At 46.9% G+C, this 16,706-nt stretch overlaps 1 protein-coding gene across 6 annotated transcripts in view; it reads left to right on the top strand.

Annotated features, from left to right (window-relative positions):
* The window catches only part of TARS3 (threonyl-tRNA synthetase 3), a 39,481-nt gene extending 23,290 nt beyond the window's left edge, over window positions 1-16,191 (top strand). For 3 of the 6 annotated variants that reach the window (XM_024561865.4, XM_071219448.1, XM_071219449.1), the window contains 9 exons: window positions 1,659-1,825; window positions 3,706-3,868; window positions 7,118-7,255; window positions 9,317-9,394; window positions 9,479-9,579; window positions 11,892-11,996; window positions 13,452-13,524; window positions 14,200-14,314; window positions 15,685-16,191. In XM_024561865.4, coding sequence (XP_024417633.2) covers window positions 1,659-1,825; window positions 3,706-3,868; window positions 7,118-7,255; window positions 9,317-9,394; window positions 9,479-9,579; window positions 11,892-11,996; window positions 13,452-13,524; window positions 14,200-14,314; window positions 15,685-15,833 — 1,089 coding nt within the window. In that variant the 3' untranslated portion in view covers window positions 15,834-16,191. Of the gene's footprint in view, window positions 1-1,658; window positions 1,826-3,705; window positions 3,869-7,117; window positions 7,256-9,316; window positions 9,395-9,478; window positions 9,580-11,891; window positions 11,997-12,136; window positions 12,641-13,451; window positions 13,525-14,199; window positions 14,315-15,684 lie in introns of those variants that run through there. The other 3 variants (XR_006655662.3, XR_011650441.1, XM_071219450.1) reach the window with 3 other exon arrangements.
* The last annotated feature ends 515 nt before the right edge of the window (window positions 16,192-16,706 follow it).

Raw genomic sequence — 16,706 nt, forward strand, 5'->3', positions numbered from 1 at the left:
TCCTGTCAGCCATGTGCCACTACTGGGTTGAGGTCAGCTCAGTGCCATCGAAAACCTAAGTTGTGATATTAGCCACCACCATGCTCTTTGTCTAAGCAGGCGGGGAAAGATATTTAATGCAGCGGGTCCAGCCCCAGCCTGTGGGAATGGATGCGATCAGCGCCTCCTTCTCCTCCTAGCCGTTCCATGTGCCCCTTACCCTGCCGGCACCTCGGATGGACAGACAGGGTGTTCCTTGGTGGGTCCGTTAGTATCCTGGGGTGTCCAACAAAGTACCATAAACTGAGTGGCCCCGAACCCCAGGGAGGTATCGTTTTGCAGTTCTAGTGGCCAGATGTGGGGAATGAAGGGCCGGCAGAGCCGTGCCTTGTCTGAAACCGGGGAGGGAATCGGTCCCTCTTTGCACTTTTCTTGCCAGGGGTGGTGGGTCAGCCATGGTTGGTGCACCCTGGCTTGTCAGGGCCTCGCTCCAGGCTTCTGCCTTCACAAGGCCTTCTTCCCGTGTGTCTTCACAAGGCCTTCTTCCCGTGTGTCTTCACGCCGCCTTTCCTCCACATGTATCCATCTGTCTGTCTCTCCAAATTTCCTCTTTCTATAAGGACACTGGTCCCGTTGGAGGGAGACCCACCTAACGACCTCATCATAACTTGACCTCGCCAAAGCCTCTGTTTTCAAGGCAGGCCCCATTCTGAGGTCCTGAGGGCTAGGACTCCAGTGTATCTTTTTTGGGGGGATACAATTCAACCCCTAAGAGTGGTGATCTACATCTTCTTCCTGGAGGATCCGAATTCTCAGCAATCCTGCCTGGTGGGGGTTGCGAGGGTTCATGGAAATGCCTGAGGCTCCCCCTGCATTCCGGATGGAGTCCTTCTCACTCCATTGTAACAGCACATGATCTCCCCCATCATTGGGGTCAGTCATCCTGGCCAGGAGACTGAGTCATTCTGTCTGTTGGTTCGGGAGCATAGAGGTCCCCATCCCCGGATGGGCTCAGCTTCCAACAGCGGTGTGTCTGGTTTTCTGCTGTTTCTGAAAGCAGTCTTTCCTTGGGCTCCAAGGCATGTTACCAAGAGATTCTAAAGCTTTAGAGATAAAGTATTCTAAAAGTTTCCAGAGTGAAAAAACCAAAGACACAGTACTGGGTATCAGAACGGCCATGAAATTTCCAGTGAAAACACTAAAAAATAGAAGACAGGACCAATGCCTTAAAAATGTGGGCCCTAGAAACTCTGCCAGCCGAAGTAGGCTTGTTTCCCGACTCGCCCCTTCAGCCCCAGCTTTGCCAGGTCTGCCGAGGCGGTGTTTCTACTTTCCAGGTTCCACAGTATGTGACCTTCCTCTCCTGTCCTTTCTCTTTGACCCTGTAGACTTAAGCTTTTTAAATATTTCAATTACTAATTTCCAAAGAATGAAAGCATCCTATGCTGTGTACTGTTGCGCACTATAAAATAAACATACTTAATGTGAAAATTCTACTGAGCACGCGTTAATCCTTCTTTCACAGTGCTGGAAGTGCCCCACCTGAAGCTGAGGGCACATTCGTCATCAAAGGGTACGAGATCGCCCTGAGTTTAAACCCCCGGCTCACAGTGTGCCTTTGCCTGGCTTTGTGGTCTGTCCTCGCAGGCGTGGTGAACTTCAAGTGCGTTTTCTTGCAGGAGGAGTATCACCGCCGTCACTTCACGGAAGTGCTGTCCCCCAGCGTGTACAACAGCAAGCTCTGGGAAGCCTCAGGCCACTGGCAGCATTACAGTGCGAACATGTTCGCCTTCGACGTGGAGAAAGACACCTTTGCTCTGAAGCCCATGAACTGTCCGGGGCACTGGTGAGCATTGAACGTCACGCAGACCTTTGTGCGGGAGCGCGGAGCCCAATTCATCACAGCGAGCTTTCAGTCTTGTCACATGTTTTGGTTTTGGGAGTTAAGCGATTCCTTTAACCTGAAGGATGTTGGTTACTCGTCATCTTTGCCAAATTATTTCACTCGGAAGAGTGAGTTGACTATTTAAAAAGTGATTGATCTTTGGCAGGCGTGCAATGTTAGCTGGAAACCATTTAATACTTTGTGCTTCTTAGAGATAATATTATGTATCAGTATTTTTTTATTTTAAGATTTTTTACTTATTTTTAGAGAGAGGGGAAGGGAGGGAGAAAGAGAGGAAGAGAAACATCCATGTGTGGTTGCCCCTCGTGCGCCCCCTACTGGGGACTTGGCCCACAACCCAGGCATGTGCCCTGACTGGGAATCGAACCAGTGACCCATTGGTTCACAGTCCAGTACTCAATCCACTGTGCCACACAAGCCAGGGCTATGTATGAAGTTTTATAAATTATTATAGTATTTCTCTTCATAGTCATGATACACTTCAAATACACATATCTGCCAAACATTTTGTTCTTTCATATTGTTTGGATTGATTATAATAAGACCAGTGAGGTCGTAATGAATGGGCAACTGGGTTTCATTGATTCCAAGATAACTTTTCCTCCCACCTTTGAAATTGAGATGCATCCACAGTTGGGACATCTTAGCACTATGTCACAAGTTAATGAATGGGTTATTTTTATTCTTAGTGGTACATAAAATAATGGCCCATCTTTTAGCCGGTGTTGTCCTAGACTCTATGCAAGAGTGTAATTATCATAAAGCTGGTATGCAAATTAAGCTTGTAAGACAAGCCAGTTTTACAACTGGAAGTGAACAGACACAATTCTCCACACCAAAAAACCCCCTCAGTTATTACAGTTTTGCATAGTGAACATACATAGTTTCAAGTAAGTTGACTTTAGAAGGCACCTATTAAAACAAACCTCTGAACACTGAAGAAAACTTTCTCCTTTTCCATAAATGCTGAAAGAAGTTCAGCTTTATGCTGGCAACATGTAAGCAATATATACTTATCTTTAGTTGCATGAAAACTGGCAGGTAAATAGTCTATAACCTCTCTTTTTAAACAGAATATGCAGGTCTGCCTAGCACTTTGCATTCTCTAAAACACTTGCATTAACAACATCTTAACTCAGTTTCCCATGAGGTACCCTTCGAAGCCATAGCCTGGGATTTCAGCTCTAATTATGAGGAAGGCTGAGTGGAAGAAGAGAATGTAACTTTGTATTTTTACGCCTCCGAATAAAAAAAAGTCAGATGTCAGTGGCTTAGTGGGGAGGGGGCACAGGAGCCACCAAAGCGCTTTTTGCAGAAGAGAAGCCGAGAACTTGACAGAGAGCATTAGCCGAGCGCTCACAGTGCTTGGTGCTAGAAGCACAGAGGGGATTAAGACAGCCCACTTCCTCAGGGAGCAGAGCGGGCAGGGACAGATACACAGAGAGCCAGTTTTTAAAAAGTAAGACCTGTGTCAAAATAGTGGCCTGTTCCAGGTACTCTTGGAGCTTGAGGGGAGACCAGCCAGCCCTGACTGGGAAGGCTTCACTCATGAAGTAGCCTTTGAAATGAATTGTAAAGGGGAAGTGGAAATTCACCTGGGGGATGGGAATAGGGATTTCTGGTTTGTAGAGCACTGTAGCAATGCAAGTTCAAGGTTCAGTAATTCACAGGAGAAGAAATGTTCTTAAAACTGGTGATGTAAGAAGCAGGGTAAAATGTTTACAAATCTTGAGATGTAACTATAGTTTGTTAATATTTAGAGAGTTACTTAATCTTTCCCCTGCTGAGCGAAAGCTGTGTGTTTATTGCCTCTTCTCTAGTCTGATGTTTGCCCATCGTCCGCGGTCTTGGAGGGAAATGCCTGTTAGATTGGCCGATTTTGGAGTTCTTCACAGGAACGAACTGTCGGGAACTCTAAGTGGCTTGACCCGCGTCAGACGCTTCCAGCAGGATGACGCGCACATCTTCTGCATGGTGGAGCAGGTAAACGGCCGCACCACGCTGCAGGGCGTGGTCGGAGCAGATCCGTGTCTTGCTTTGGTCTCCGGGTCTTACAGCATCTCTCGGTCTCTCAGAGTTGCTGTGAAACAAGAAGTGTGGTCTAGTCTCTGAGACCGGGTGCAGCTCTAACAATCTGTCACTCTCAAATCTGGGTCCACAGATTAGTAATCTCTTCGCATGAAATTTATTGTCGTTTTTCTTGTAAGCTTCCTCCAGTTTTATTCACTTAAATACATTAAGTCTAATATCTTGAGGGATTTGGTAGCACTTCGGATGTTTTTGTTTTTCTGTATTGCGTAGAAGTTAGACCTTAGTTTTTGCAGGTTTTCACGTTCATTCAAATTAAAATTGTCATGCAAAGGGCTACTGTCCAACAATTTGACCTAATCAGCATTTATAGGAACGCTCCAACCAAAACCGCAGTACACAGCCTTTGAAAGTGCACAGAGAACTTTTACCAAGGTAGACAATATTCTGGGCTGAAAACAAGGCTGAATAAATTTAAAAGGATTCAGTGCGTAGAAAATGTGTTTTCTGGCCACAGCGGCATTAAATTAGAAGTCAACAACAGGAAGTTATCTGGAAAATCCCCAAATATTTGGTGAGGAAATAACACACTTCTAAACAACCCACGTGTCCAAGAAGAAATCAAAAGGGAAATCGGAAAATATTCCATAGGAAATGAAGTGGAGAGGAAAGACAGCATGTCCGGACTTGTGGGTGTCGTTAACATGGTACCTGGGGGATGTGTAGAGCCCTAAGTTCCTACATTAGCACAGAAGAGTGGTCCCAAATCAGTAGCCTAGGCTTCCACTCAATAAACTGAAGAAAGCAAATTGCATTAGAAGTAAGCAGAAGGAAGAAAATGATGACATCAAAAGGAATGAAATCGAAAAAAGAAAAACAATATGAAATACCAGTAAAAAGCACAGATTGGTTCTCTGAGACCAATAAAGTGCATAAACCTTTCATCGGACTGATCAGAGAGAAAAGACAAGACATGAATTAAAAATATGAGGAATGAGAGAAGTGAGATCGCTACATGATCTATAAATACTGGAAGGATAGTAAGCCAGTGCTATGCACAATTTGCCAGTAAAGACAATGATGTAGATGGATGGACAGCTCCTTTGCAGGTATTTACGTGTTTCTTACTGTTTGGGGCTTATTTCGCCTTTCCCCCTAGATTGTGAGGTGGAAGCCTAGATGATTGACTGGGACTTTTCCTCGTCTATGATGAACACACCCGGTGCTGTGTGTGTGTGGATGCACCATTTAGCACTGCTTTTGCTCCGGGACTTTCAATACCTTGTGCTCCTATTTTCTCTCTGCTCCGTGTATGTTTTCTGTAATTTCTCTTGCAATTTCCTCTTCAACCCACTGCTTATTTAGAAGTGTGTGTTCAGTTTCCAAGTGTTTGGGTATTTTCCTCTTATCTTTCTGTTACTGATTTCTAGTTTAATTCCACCGTAATCAGAAACAAACACTTTGTATGACTGACTTTTTAAAATTTGGTCGAGGCTTGCTTAGTGGCCCAGGATATGGCCCATCCTGGTGTGCATGTTTTGTGGGCCCTTGAACAGCCACGTATTCTGCTGTTGTCAGGTGGGGTGTTTTCTTTTCTTTTCTTTTTAAATTTATTTACTTTTAGAGAGAGGGGAAGGAAGGTAGAAAGAGAGGAAGAGAAACATCAATGTGTGGTTAGCCCTCGTGCGCTCCCTAGTGGAGGCTGGCCTACAATCCAGGCACATGTCCTGATTGGGAACCAGCGACCCTTTGGTTCACAGGCTGGTGCTCAACCCACTGAGCCACACCAGCCAGGGCAGGATGGAGTGCTTTCTAAACAACAGCGAGACCCTGGTGGTCGGTGGGGATGGGGGACTCGCCTGTCTCCTCACTGGCTTTCTGTCTGGTTGTCCTGTCAGTTGTTGAGAGAGGGGTGACGCAGTCTTCACTGTGGGTCGGTCTGTTTCCCGTTTCAGTTCTGTCAGTTCCTTCTGCATGTATTTCGCAGCCCTGACATCTCAGGACACAAGGTCTGCATGCAGAAGCCAACTGTACTTCCATCCTCTAGCAGTGAGCACAGGGATGATGAAATTAAAAATACAGTGTCATTCATAATCACTCGAAGTAAAAGTAATACTGAGGTGGGAATCTAACAAAATAGACAAAGGTCTTATATGATGCCAGCTGCAACCTTCTAGTGGAAGGAAGCCCAAGCACCCTCTCATTAACCGTTTCCAGAATTGACGACTCTTTTGCCTCCCACACCACTTCGTCCTCCTTCTGGGACACCAGGCTCGCCTACGTGGCCCTCACTTTTCACCCCTGTCCAGTTCACCGCAAGCCCTATTGATAGCTCTCCCTGGACATGTGATTAACTCGAATAATTTCATGTATTCCCGCATGCCCCGCATCCAGCACAGGGCTTAAGGGGGGTGGTCACTGTCAGTCAGTCACGGAAAGGACAGCTGTCCTGCAAATGCATCAGGTTCTCCGCATTCCCGACGCTTCTCTGGTTCAGGCCACCATCGCCGCGCTCCTGAAATCCCGCCAGCTTTGTTACGGGCCGCTCTCCTACCCTTGCCAATCCGTTTCCCACACAAAAGGACCGATTGGGTCGTGTTAGTCTCCTTTAAAAAAATTAAAACAAACCACGATTCTTCCCTTGCTCTCAGGCTAAAACATGTAGACTTTACCCTGGCTTTGAAGGCAGTTTTCTCCGGCTCTCACCTGGCTCCCACCTGGTCCCTCCCAGCCTCCCCTTGGGTCCCCCTTTTCCATCACACAGGGCTGGGCCCCATGGCAGCTCCCTGTGGCTTCCCTGTCCCCTGAGCCTTTACACTCAGCATTGCCTCTGCTCCACAGCACCTGCCCTTCCTCCGCACTGCGGACTGTGTCCTGTCCTCCCGCTGCAGCTTGGCTGTCGCTTCCCCTGAGCAGGTGCCCTTCCCCTTCAGCATGGCACCGTCATGGGGAGGTGCCCTTGCCTGCTTCCTTGTCCACCCCGGCACTGGGCTGGGGCCCCAGCAGGCTGCGCATGCCTGGCACGTGGTGCGCATTCCTTGACCATCCAAGTAAGGGACAGATGGACAGCCCACACCGTATGGTTAACTGTGTCCACAGTGAGAAGCTGCTTTATTTCTGTTTGATGTGAACAGTTTTTTTTAAATGCCATAATGGATTTACTTTGGTGTTCTATTTACAATATTTCATTCGCTCCTGTTTCAGATTGAAGAGGAGATAAAGGGCTGCTTGCAGTTTTTGCAATCTGTGTACTCCACCTTTGGCTTCTCCTTTCAATTAAACTTGTCCACAAGGCCTGAGGACTTCCTAGGAGAGATGGCGCTATGGGATGAAGCTGAAAAGGTAGGAGGGACAAAGTGCTTCCCCTCCATTTTTGTGACCAGGGAGAGCGCCCAAGGGGCTGCAGTCACCTTGCGTGAAGATGCAGTGGAATTTTAAATAGGAAGTTCAGGGACAGAGACACCAGTTGTAGAATGTGGTTACCCAGTTCTCTTTATAACGATGATAACAGCAATACCATACATTTGTTTCACACTTTAAAGTTTATATCAAGGTTTGTTTATACTCTTTTTTATAAGGATTTTATTTATTTATTTTTAGAGAGGGGAAAGGAGGGAGAAAGAGAGGAAAAGAAATATCAATGTGTGATTACCTCTTGCACGCCCCCTACTGGGGACCTGACCTGCAACCCAAGCATGTGTCCTGACTGGGAATCAAACCAGCGACCCTTTGGTTTGCAGGCTGGTGCTCAATCCACTGAGCCACACGAGCCAGGGCTGTTTATACTCTTTTCAGTGCCAGTCACTAATGATAACTAATGTCATCCTTTTTAAAGAAACACTCTGGCTCCTTCTTCAGCAGCTCTTGTCTGTCCTCTCCCCCGGGAACCAGCGTAAATCCCTCAGCTCCCAAGAGCTGTATCGGTTAGCCCCAGCCCACACCGCCCCTGCACCCACCTTTGCAGGGTTGCGATGACTCACTACAGCCCCGTAGCCACACCAGTCCCAGCAAATCGACGTGTCTAAGCCAGGCCACACAAAGTCGAGGCCTCCAGTGCTATTGGGGGCCAACGCCTTGGTGTACCTGGGGAAGGAAGACAGACAGCAGGGGAGAAATGAGCCCTTGATCTCTCCTTCACCAGGGTGTCGGGCCGTGCCCACAGTCAAGGCCTGCTAAGCGGGGTGGTTCAGGCTCCCCTCACACCTGCACTTGCTGCCCACTCCCAAACCAAGAGCTGTCTTAGCCTTCCCTGGCTACCCCTATCGGGCCTTGCTATCCCTGTGTCCTCAGAGGCCCCGTGACAAGCAGTGACCTCTGCCTTATGCTCTTCCCCCAAATCTGGCCTCTGTGGGGCCGTTAATTCTCTGTGTGGCTTTTCCATGACTTTGGTGTCTGTTGTCGCAGGGCCGCATTTTCCCTGCGAACATGTGTGCATGTCTCCTCTTCTTTCAAAGACAGAGTAAAGGGAGGACATGCGTCCATGGTGGTGGCCTTCACTGGTCCTAAGAAGGAGGGAAGCTGCTTCCCGGGGCCCCCAGCCAGCACCAGCTCCTGTCCCGCTCTGACTGAGGTCCCTGGAACCCCAGGAGTCAGCTTGCTCTGTAACTCTGGCTTCCACCCGAGACACCACCACTGTTGGACTTCCCATCGGGCACTTGACTCCCAAATGTCAGCCCCTTCGCGGGCATCCATGTATCTGGTGATAGCAGGGATTTGGATGGCATTTGGGCAGTGTTCTGGCCAGGGGTGTGCGTCCCAAAGAATCTGTATTCACAAGGCGTAGCAACAGTTTCAAAGACCCTTTTGTTATGAATACTTCTGTGTACACCAGCTACTTGCAGGCGTAAGCATCTTCATACAGCTTAACTGAAAGGGACATGGGTGGCTTAGACTGAAGACCAAAGTGGGCCTCCTTCTCCCACACCCCCTCAACCCCCCACCCCATCTACAGGAGCAGAGGCAGAGGAAATGCAAGAAAGGCGCCCCCTTGGTCTTCTCATCTGCCTAACGCAAGATCAAGTATCTTGTGCCTTTAATGTGGGGAGGTCCACCTGCAAGAGCTGTCTGGGGACTGTCACCAGGAGATGGGAGCTGAGAAGTGGGTCAGGCAGACGGGGCCTGCCGGGGCCCAAGGGCCAGAGCGTCCCTCTGGAACGGCTTAGTAAATTATCTTCTTTTCCCACCAAATAAACAGTGTATGTTTCTTGAAAGCAAGTACCATCTTAATCCTCTTTGTGTAGTCCTCAGTGGTTTATTGAATGCAGAAGATGCTCAATAAATACATGAAGTAAAATAGAATGTAATTAAGATTTATAAGAGCTTCCTTTTCTGAGCCAGTGACAAAAGAGATAAAATGTGCAGGGCAGTGGATGTTTTCAATGTTCTCCTCTTTTTTAAAAACAGCAACTGCAGAAGAGCCTCATGGACTTCGGAAAACCCTGGAAGGTGAACCCTGGAGATGGAGCCTTTTATGGCCCTAAAGTAAGTAGACCACCTGCTTCGGGAAGAGTACAGTTTAAAAGGAAAACGGAAACTGTGTCTAAGCAAACATCACTTACTTTGCAGATTGATATAAAAATCAAGGACGCTATTGGCAGGTCGCATCAGTGCGCTACCATCCAGCTGGACTTCCAACTGCCCATTCGATTCAACCTCACCTACGTCAGGTGAGTGACTAGACGGGACAAGTGATGCGGAACTCATATCCTAACTCTCTGTCACAGTTGAGTCTTCAGAGTCCTTGATGCTTTCTACCTATAAGCCCTTCGACGTATACATGATTGGCAAATACCTCCTAATCTGTGGCTTCTTTTACGTTTTCATTTTTTCTGGTGCCTTAACTTTCCCTTCAGTGTCACGTTTTTTATTTCAACGGTGTCTAATTTACATAGTTTTTCTTGTACGGATCACATTTTTGGCTCGTGACTGCACACGCTTTGCCTCGCACAGGCGATGGAGACTTCTATGCTTTGTCTCAGAAGCTTCCTAGGATTAAGCGTGGCGTTTCCATCTACGATCCATTTCGAGTTCATTTCGTCTAAGGTGAGAAGTTCAGGTCAGGGTCACTGGTGACCTCGAGATGCCTGACTGCTCTGTGTCCAATGGTTTGTTGTAGAGGGCGGCCCTTCTCCCTTGACTTGCCTCTGTGCCCGTACCAAAAATCAATCAATATTTCTGTGGGCCTCTCTCTAGATTTTCAGTTCTGTTCTACCGATCTGATTACCCTTTTGTGAGGCCCGTGCTGTTTTGAATTCTATAGCTTTCCAGTCAGTCTTAACATGAAATAATTTGAATTCTTTGTTCTTCTACAGAATAGTTTTGGTTCTTCTTCTTTTGCTTTTAACACATCTACAAAAATTCCTGGTGGGAATTTTTACTGGAATTTAATTGAATCTAGAGATCAATTTGGATAGATTTTGCTTAACTGTATTTGTATCTTCCAGTCCATGAACTTCTTTGATTTCTTTCATCAGTTTGTATAGATTTCAACACACCAGTCCTCTACACGTCTCGTTAGATTTGTGCCTAAGTATTTCATGTGGAGGAGGCAGCTGCCAATGGGATAGTATTTTTGACTTTGGCATTCATACGCTCACTGCTACTATTGAGATATACGACCGATTTTTGTATGCAGGCGTTGTATCCTAAGACTGCTGAACTTACTAGTTCCTAGGAGGTTTTTTTTTTTTTTTTGTCCTTATAAAATTTTGAGGATTTTCTATGTAGACAATTAAGCCATCTGCAAATAGGGATTTTTTTCCTTGTCTGTATGCCCGTTATTGCCTTCTCTTGCCTGTGGCACTGGCTAGAGCTTCCAGCGCCCCATGGAATAAGCCGGATGAGAGCAGACATGCTCACCTTGTTCTGGGTGTTAGGACAACAGACAGCTGTTCGCCCGTGAGTGCAGCATTACCTGCGGGTCTTTGTCCATGCTGTGTATCAGGTGGAGGAAGTCCTCCTCTGTCCCCGGCTTTCTGAGGGTCTTTAAAATCATGAATGGGTGTTCCGTTTTGTCACACTCTTACTGCATCAGTTGATAGGATGTGTGATTCCTTCTTCAGCCTGTTCTTCCACTGGATCACATTAAGAACCTTGCACCTTGCATTGCTGGAGTAAAGTCCCACTTGGCCGTGCGTTGTTTTGCTATGTACCCGATTCCATCTACTAACAGTTGGTTGAGAGCTTTTGCGTGTGCGTCCACGTGGGATGTTGGTTTGTAGTTTCCTTGTCTTTGTCCGGTGTTAGTGTCTGGGCGATGCTGGCCTCGTAAAATGGGTTGGGAAGTGGTCCCCTCCCTCCAGCGTCTGGAAGGGCTTGGTGCTGTTGGGTGGAAGGAGCCTCTCTCTACACGTGCTGTTTGGGGTTCTGGAAGGGAGGTTTGCCTCCTCTTCATGTGCTTGTTTTTCCCGTTATTTATTTCTATCAGTATAGACTTGTGAATAGTAATTTTATACTTTGGGTTATAATAAAATACACCATTTTACAGTTTTTCTCGCCCAGATCATGCCAGCCTTTGCCATTGGTAGTTCTTGTCTCCTGTGCCCCTTTTATGTGCTCCACCCTTTCTCTTTCTTTCTTTAAAGAAAAATTAGCATGTCTTTGCTCACTGGCCCTCCAAGACGCTGCAGGCTCATTTGCATTTTTCCCTGGCCCAGCGTTTGAGTCAGCTATTTTTCCAGTACGAAATGGAATTTTTAGCACTGAAGACTACAATAAATGTAATATTGGAGGATGATACATGGAAATCAAGATCTGGGCCCCAGGGACACTTACCTTGCTCTTGCCTGGTTTATAAAAGGTATTATAATTAGAAGAAAACTTTATTTCTATTAAAGATCAAATAGTATGCTTAGAGATTTATAAGGAACCCATTGCTTTACATAGTTTAGGAAAAATAACTTTTAAAGGTAAGGTAGAAAGATGAAGTTTTCCTTATTCTTAAGAAAATGCTTCAATGTGTAATTTTTATTTTTTTCAGCAAGGAAGGGGACGATAAGAAGAACCCCGTGATCATTCATCGGGCCATTTTGGGCTCAGTGGAAAGAATGATAGCCATTCTGTCCGAAAACTACGGGGGGAAATGGTAAGTGATGTGAAAAGAAAATCCCTGTCTCTTATTCTTAAATCTCACATCTAAAAGATCAAACTAATATGAAAAAATAGGTGGCTCCCGCCTTATAATTAGTAAGGGTCCAAACAGCAAGCAAAAAATTCTCGTTGCAGCTGCCAAATCAGAAAGCAAGGGTGGGGAGGCAAGAAACGCTCCCTTACCTCTCAGGTTGCTCAGCAGCGTTGTGGAGCCGCCACCTCACCATGTTGAGCCCTTCCCAGCTGCTGACTGGAAAACGCGAGGCCCACGCTCCCAGGGTCCCACTTCTCACCCACCTGCCATCCCTCCTTCAACCGTGTTGCTTACCTCTTGGGGCACCAGGTGACCTCTGACTTTGGAGGAAACCCTGGTTCACAAGTGGCCCTGAGCTGTGCGTCGGCCCAAACCCAGAGAGAACCGCTGTGGTAGCCCGGCCGATCAGGTGTGAACAGGGAAGGCAAGTGCCTGGAAGCGCAGGAGTCTGAGGGGTGCATCTTATAGTCCACTTTGCCTGGAGGGGAAATGGCTGCATGCAGCACCGGAGCACAGGCTCTGGTCGTTGCTGCGTCTACAAGGTCAGAGACTGGGAAGTCACTGGATGGGAAAATAGAGGACAAGGCGGTTTGCGGGAGCAGAATGGGGATGAGGGCTCAAAACGGCCACGGGGTGGTGGTATTGCCCGCCCAGTGGCCCCCACCGTGGGGAGATTGTCCGTACTGAAATGCAAGAGGCTGATTCTGCAATGGGCAGCGTCTTTCTCCCGTAGTGGTAGCTCAGTGACCGATGACCAATGTGGCCCCTAGGACAAGCATGACGCGCTCAGCAGCTCGGACCCCACCAGTTCCACCCGCTGGGCCCCTCCTGAAGGCTCTGTCTGCCTTCGTGTGTGATCAGCCCTGACCCCTGACATGCCACCATACCCCCGAGGGGACAGCCACCTCTCTTATGGCCGGTTGATGACGTTGCGTCCCTTTCACCGTGTGAAGGCCAGTGACATGTCCTCACTGGAAAGGACACCCACTCTAATTTGCTTCGCTCTTCCTCTCTGCCACACCTCCGCCAGAGCCCCAGGCAGACCCCACTGAGCCCAGCCCCTCTCAGAGGCTCACGGTCCTTGTCACCAGGGAACTGATTTTGTAGCAAAAGGAGGAGGGCACTGGGCTGATGTGGTGGCTTCCAGCAGTGTGGTTACGGGGGGGGGGGGGGGGGGGGGGGAGGGTTTCCACCCAGCTGCCAACCCCTGCTTCCCTCCCCGTCCTATCAAAATGCCCAGTTTCCCCTTTTGTCCACTCTGCAGCCTTTTTATCTCTCGATATAACCTGGCTTACTGCCACACCACTCTGCGGAAGCTGCTCTCTTGTACGCCTTGCTCTAAATAAATCTCAGGTCATTTTTTAATCATGTAATAAATGGTCATTCTGAAAAGATGTATTTTTACATATTTTTCAGGCCTTTCTGGCTGTCCCCTCGTCAAGTAATGGTCATCCCTGTGGGGCCAACGTGTGAGAAATATGCACTTCAGGTAAAATCAGAGACATCTAAAGTACATGACCGTCCCAGCACCTGGTGTGGGGAGGATATTGACCTGAAATGTATTCATGCCGTAAAGGACTGCCTCACTGCCACGAGCACTTAGCAACCACACTTTCAGTGATTGGGAGCGCCCCCTGAATCATGTCTGTGTGCTGTATCAGAACCACTACCTTTCTTAATGCTTTTGAGAAATTGGTATTTTAAAACTTCTCACATTTATTTTTCTCTGTGTGGCTCTATCAGGGAAGAATATTTATATTGTCTATTGTAACAAATGATCCCCAAACCTAGCAGCTTAGAACAACAAACATCTATTGGCTCAGAGTTTCCGGAAGTCAGAATCCGGGAGCAGCTTGGCTGCGTGGTCCTGGCTCAGGGTGCCCATGAGGCTGCAGGGTGTGCCAGCTGCCTGGGCCACAGCCCCCCGGGCTCACTCCCATCTTCAGAGGCCCCCGCAGAGGTGGCTTGAATGTCCTCCCCACGGGGAAGCTGGTTTCCCCCAGAGGGAGCGATCTGAAGGAGCTGGGGGCTGCGGGTGCTTTCTCATCTCACGGGTGACTTGCTGTGGCTATGGTCACTCAGACCCAGCCGGTGCAGGGTGGGGGGAACCGTGCCAGGGTGTGGCTACTGAAATGCAATAATTCGGCGTTTTATTTCCTTGTAGGTATCCAGTGCCTTTTTCGAAGAAGGATTCATGGCCGACGTTGATTTGGATCACAGTTGTACACTAAATAAGAAGATCCGAAATGCACAGCTGGCCCAGTACAATTTTATTTTGGGTAATTTAAATTTATATCTCTCCTCCTAAATGCTCGTTGTTTGCACTTTAATTCCAAAAGCCAAAATAAAGAATATGGTGTAACTACCTGCTTATACCGTATCAGTTTCAGTGCGGACTGACTTACGCACAAGGTCCCACGGTGGAACGGTTGGCACTCCAGACTCTGAATTACGTACACATGAAGCAGAGTGTGTGCTGGTCGGGGGAGGCTGTTCCTTGGCACTCTTTGTTCTTTGCTGGAAGAACAGTTGTAAAGTTTCACGTGGCCCCTGTGGTCTAACAATACCAGCACGAATTAATATCTCAGACATACTATGGAAAAAAATATGAAAATGATCTCATCAGTTGAATTATACTCTTTCCATTTCAGCTATATTACAGGCCGAAAATCTTCTCCTTTGCTTTTCTGGTTTATTAGAAATCTGTAGGATTAAAGTAATGTGTGGACAAGGTTCCAGATTGACGATGATCCAAAGAAAAGAATTAAAGTGAAAAAAATGTCTTGTAGGCACGTGACTCATTGAATGCAGAAACTAAAATTTTGACTTTAAAAATGATTGGAAGTCAAGAGAAATTGATATTGATATGCCCGCAGGCATGAAATTAGCCCCTGTAAGTTGAAAGATTCTGTAGAAGGCAAAATAAATATGCATAGAGTTTTCCTGTCAACAGTTTGTCATCAGAAGTGTTTGACTCTGGAGTAGGCACAGTGATGTTCCGATCAGGCTTCCGGTGGTGACAGATATTTCATATAGCTTACACAGAGATGGAACTTACTGGACGGGCACTGGAGTGCCCATTCACACGGAACGCAGAACTCAATGGCCAAAGCAGTAGAAGAGTGAGTGGACGGAGGCACATAGCTCTTCCCCAGGACTGTGTCTCCCCATTTCTGATCCCCGTTCTGCTCTAGTTCCTTGTGCTTCTCATGGATGTTTACTTTTCCCCCTTACTCGATGACCAGTTTCTCCCTTCCAGATGGCAAGGAACTTGGTGGCAGATTCCTGTGTCATCTCCCAATACGGGTCACTAGAGAGAACACACTTTCTTAAAGCCACATTGCAGAAAACTCTGGTTGGCTGCTTGGGCCACCCCTTGATGTACCAGGGGGTGGAGTCAGCATGTCCATAGGAGCTCCCCGCTCCCATGTGTACCCCAAGTCCACAGTAGACCACAGTAGTTCTCTCAAGTGCACGAGAGGTGGGATTAAAAGTTGTTCCTTTGCTCAAAAACTAACGGCTGTCAGACAGATGTGGCGTGAATAATAAATACTGAAGAAACACTAAGAAAGACATCTGTCATGTGACTACTCACTGAATATTTCATAAATTCTTGGCTTAAAATGTTATTTCCCTTTCTTTTCCACAGTGGTTGGAGAAAAGGAAAAGGCAAATAATGCGGTAAACGTTCGAACAAGGGACAACAAAATTCGTGGAGAGATTTCACTAACTTCTGCCATTGACAAACTGAAGAATCTCAAGAAATCCCGTACTCTTAATGCCGAGGAAGAATTTTGAAGTCCTTGCTTGTACCCTCTTCTGTGTAATCCTGTTTTGACCCCCGAAAATGCTTTCTTCTTAGTTACTGTTAGTACCTCTTCTGGGCACTTGGGACCCACTGACGGCTCCCTGTTGGGCACAGAGGAGACGATGAACGAGTAGCTGATACGGACAAAGTGTAACGCACTAAAGTGTCCGAGAACGGTAGGAGGACAAGCTTGGGAAGTCTAATTTCCCAAGTGTGTTCAGTGACTCAAATGGGAAAAGGTTATTCACTGAAAAAGGGACATACTAGGAAATGAGGATTATGAGAGGTTATTGCTAAGACATGTGATTTTTCAGAAGCTAGGTTTCCAATAAAAGTCTGCAAAGCTTTTTGGAATATGGCAGGAAATCTTATTTCCTAATACCGTTATGTTGTCAGTTGCTTTACCAAAGTTCACACTGAAACTTTGTCTCCAAAATTGGAATCTTTACTTAATTTGTTTTAACTAAGCAAGAACTGCAAGGGGAGAAGCTATACTCAGTACTGGGTGATTGACAAAGGACTCAGCTCACCTTCAGCACCGCAGAATATACTGTATTTTTCGCTGTAATTAAAGAGTTCCCGTTTTAATGACTCTAATGAACAATTGAGCCTTGCTCATCTTTAGAGAATACAAATTTCCCGTCCTAGTGCATCGCAGTGTTTCAGCTCTGGGTTTATACCAAATATCTGCCTCCCTAGAGTTACATTACCTTTCTGATGCGAAAATGACGGTCCACTGCCCTATACATTCAGATGCATCTCTGATTTTAATTAAGAGGAGGACCACACTGCTCAGAACAGAATTAACGCACTTTATGCCAATAGAGAATTTAGCTACCAATCATTAGTAGTAATTTTTGTGT

Source organism: Desmodus rotundus, chromosome 10 (assembly GCF_022682495.2).
Source record: "Desmodus rotundus isolate HL8 chromosome 10, HLdesRot8A.1, whole genome shotgun sequence".
In the NCBI taxonomy this organism is placed as follows: domain Eukaryota; kingdom Metazoa; phylum Chordata; class Mammalia; order Chiroptera; family Phyllostomidae; genus Desmodus; species Desmodus rotundus.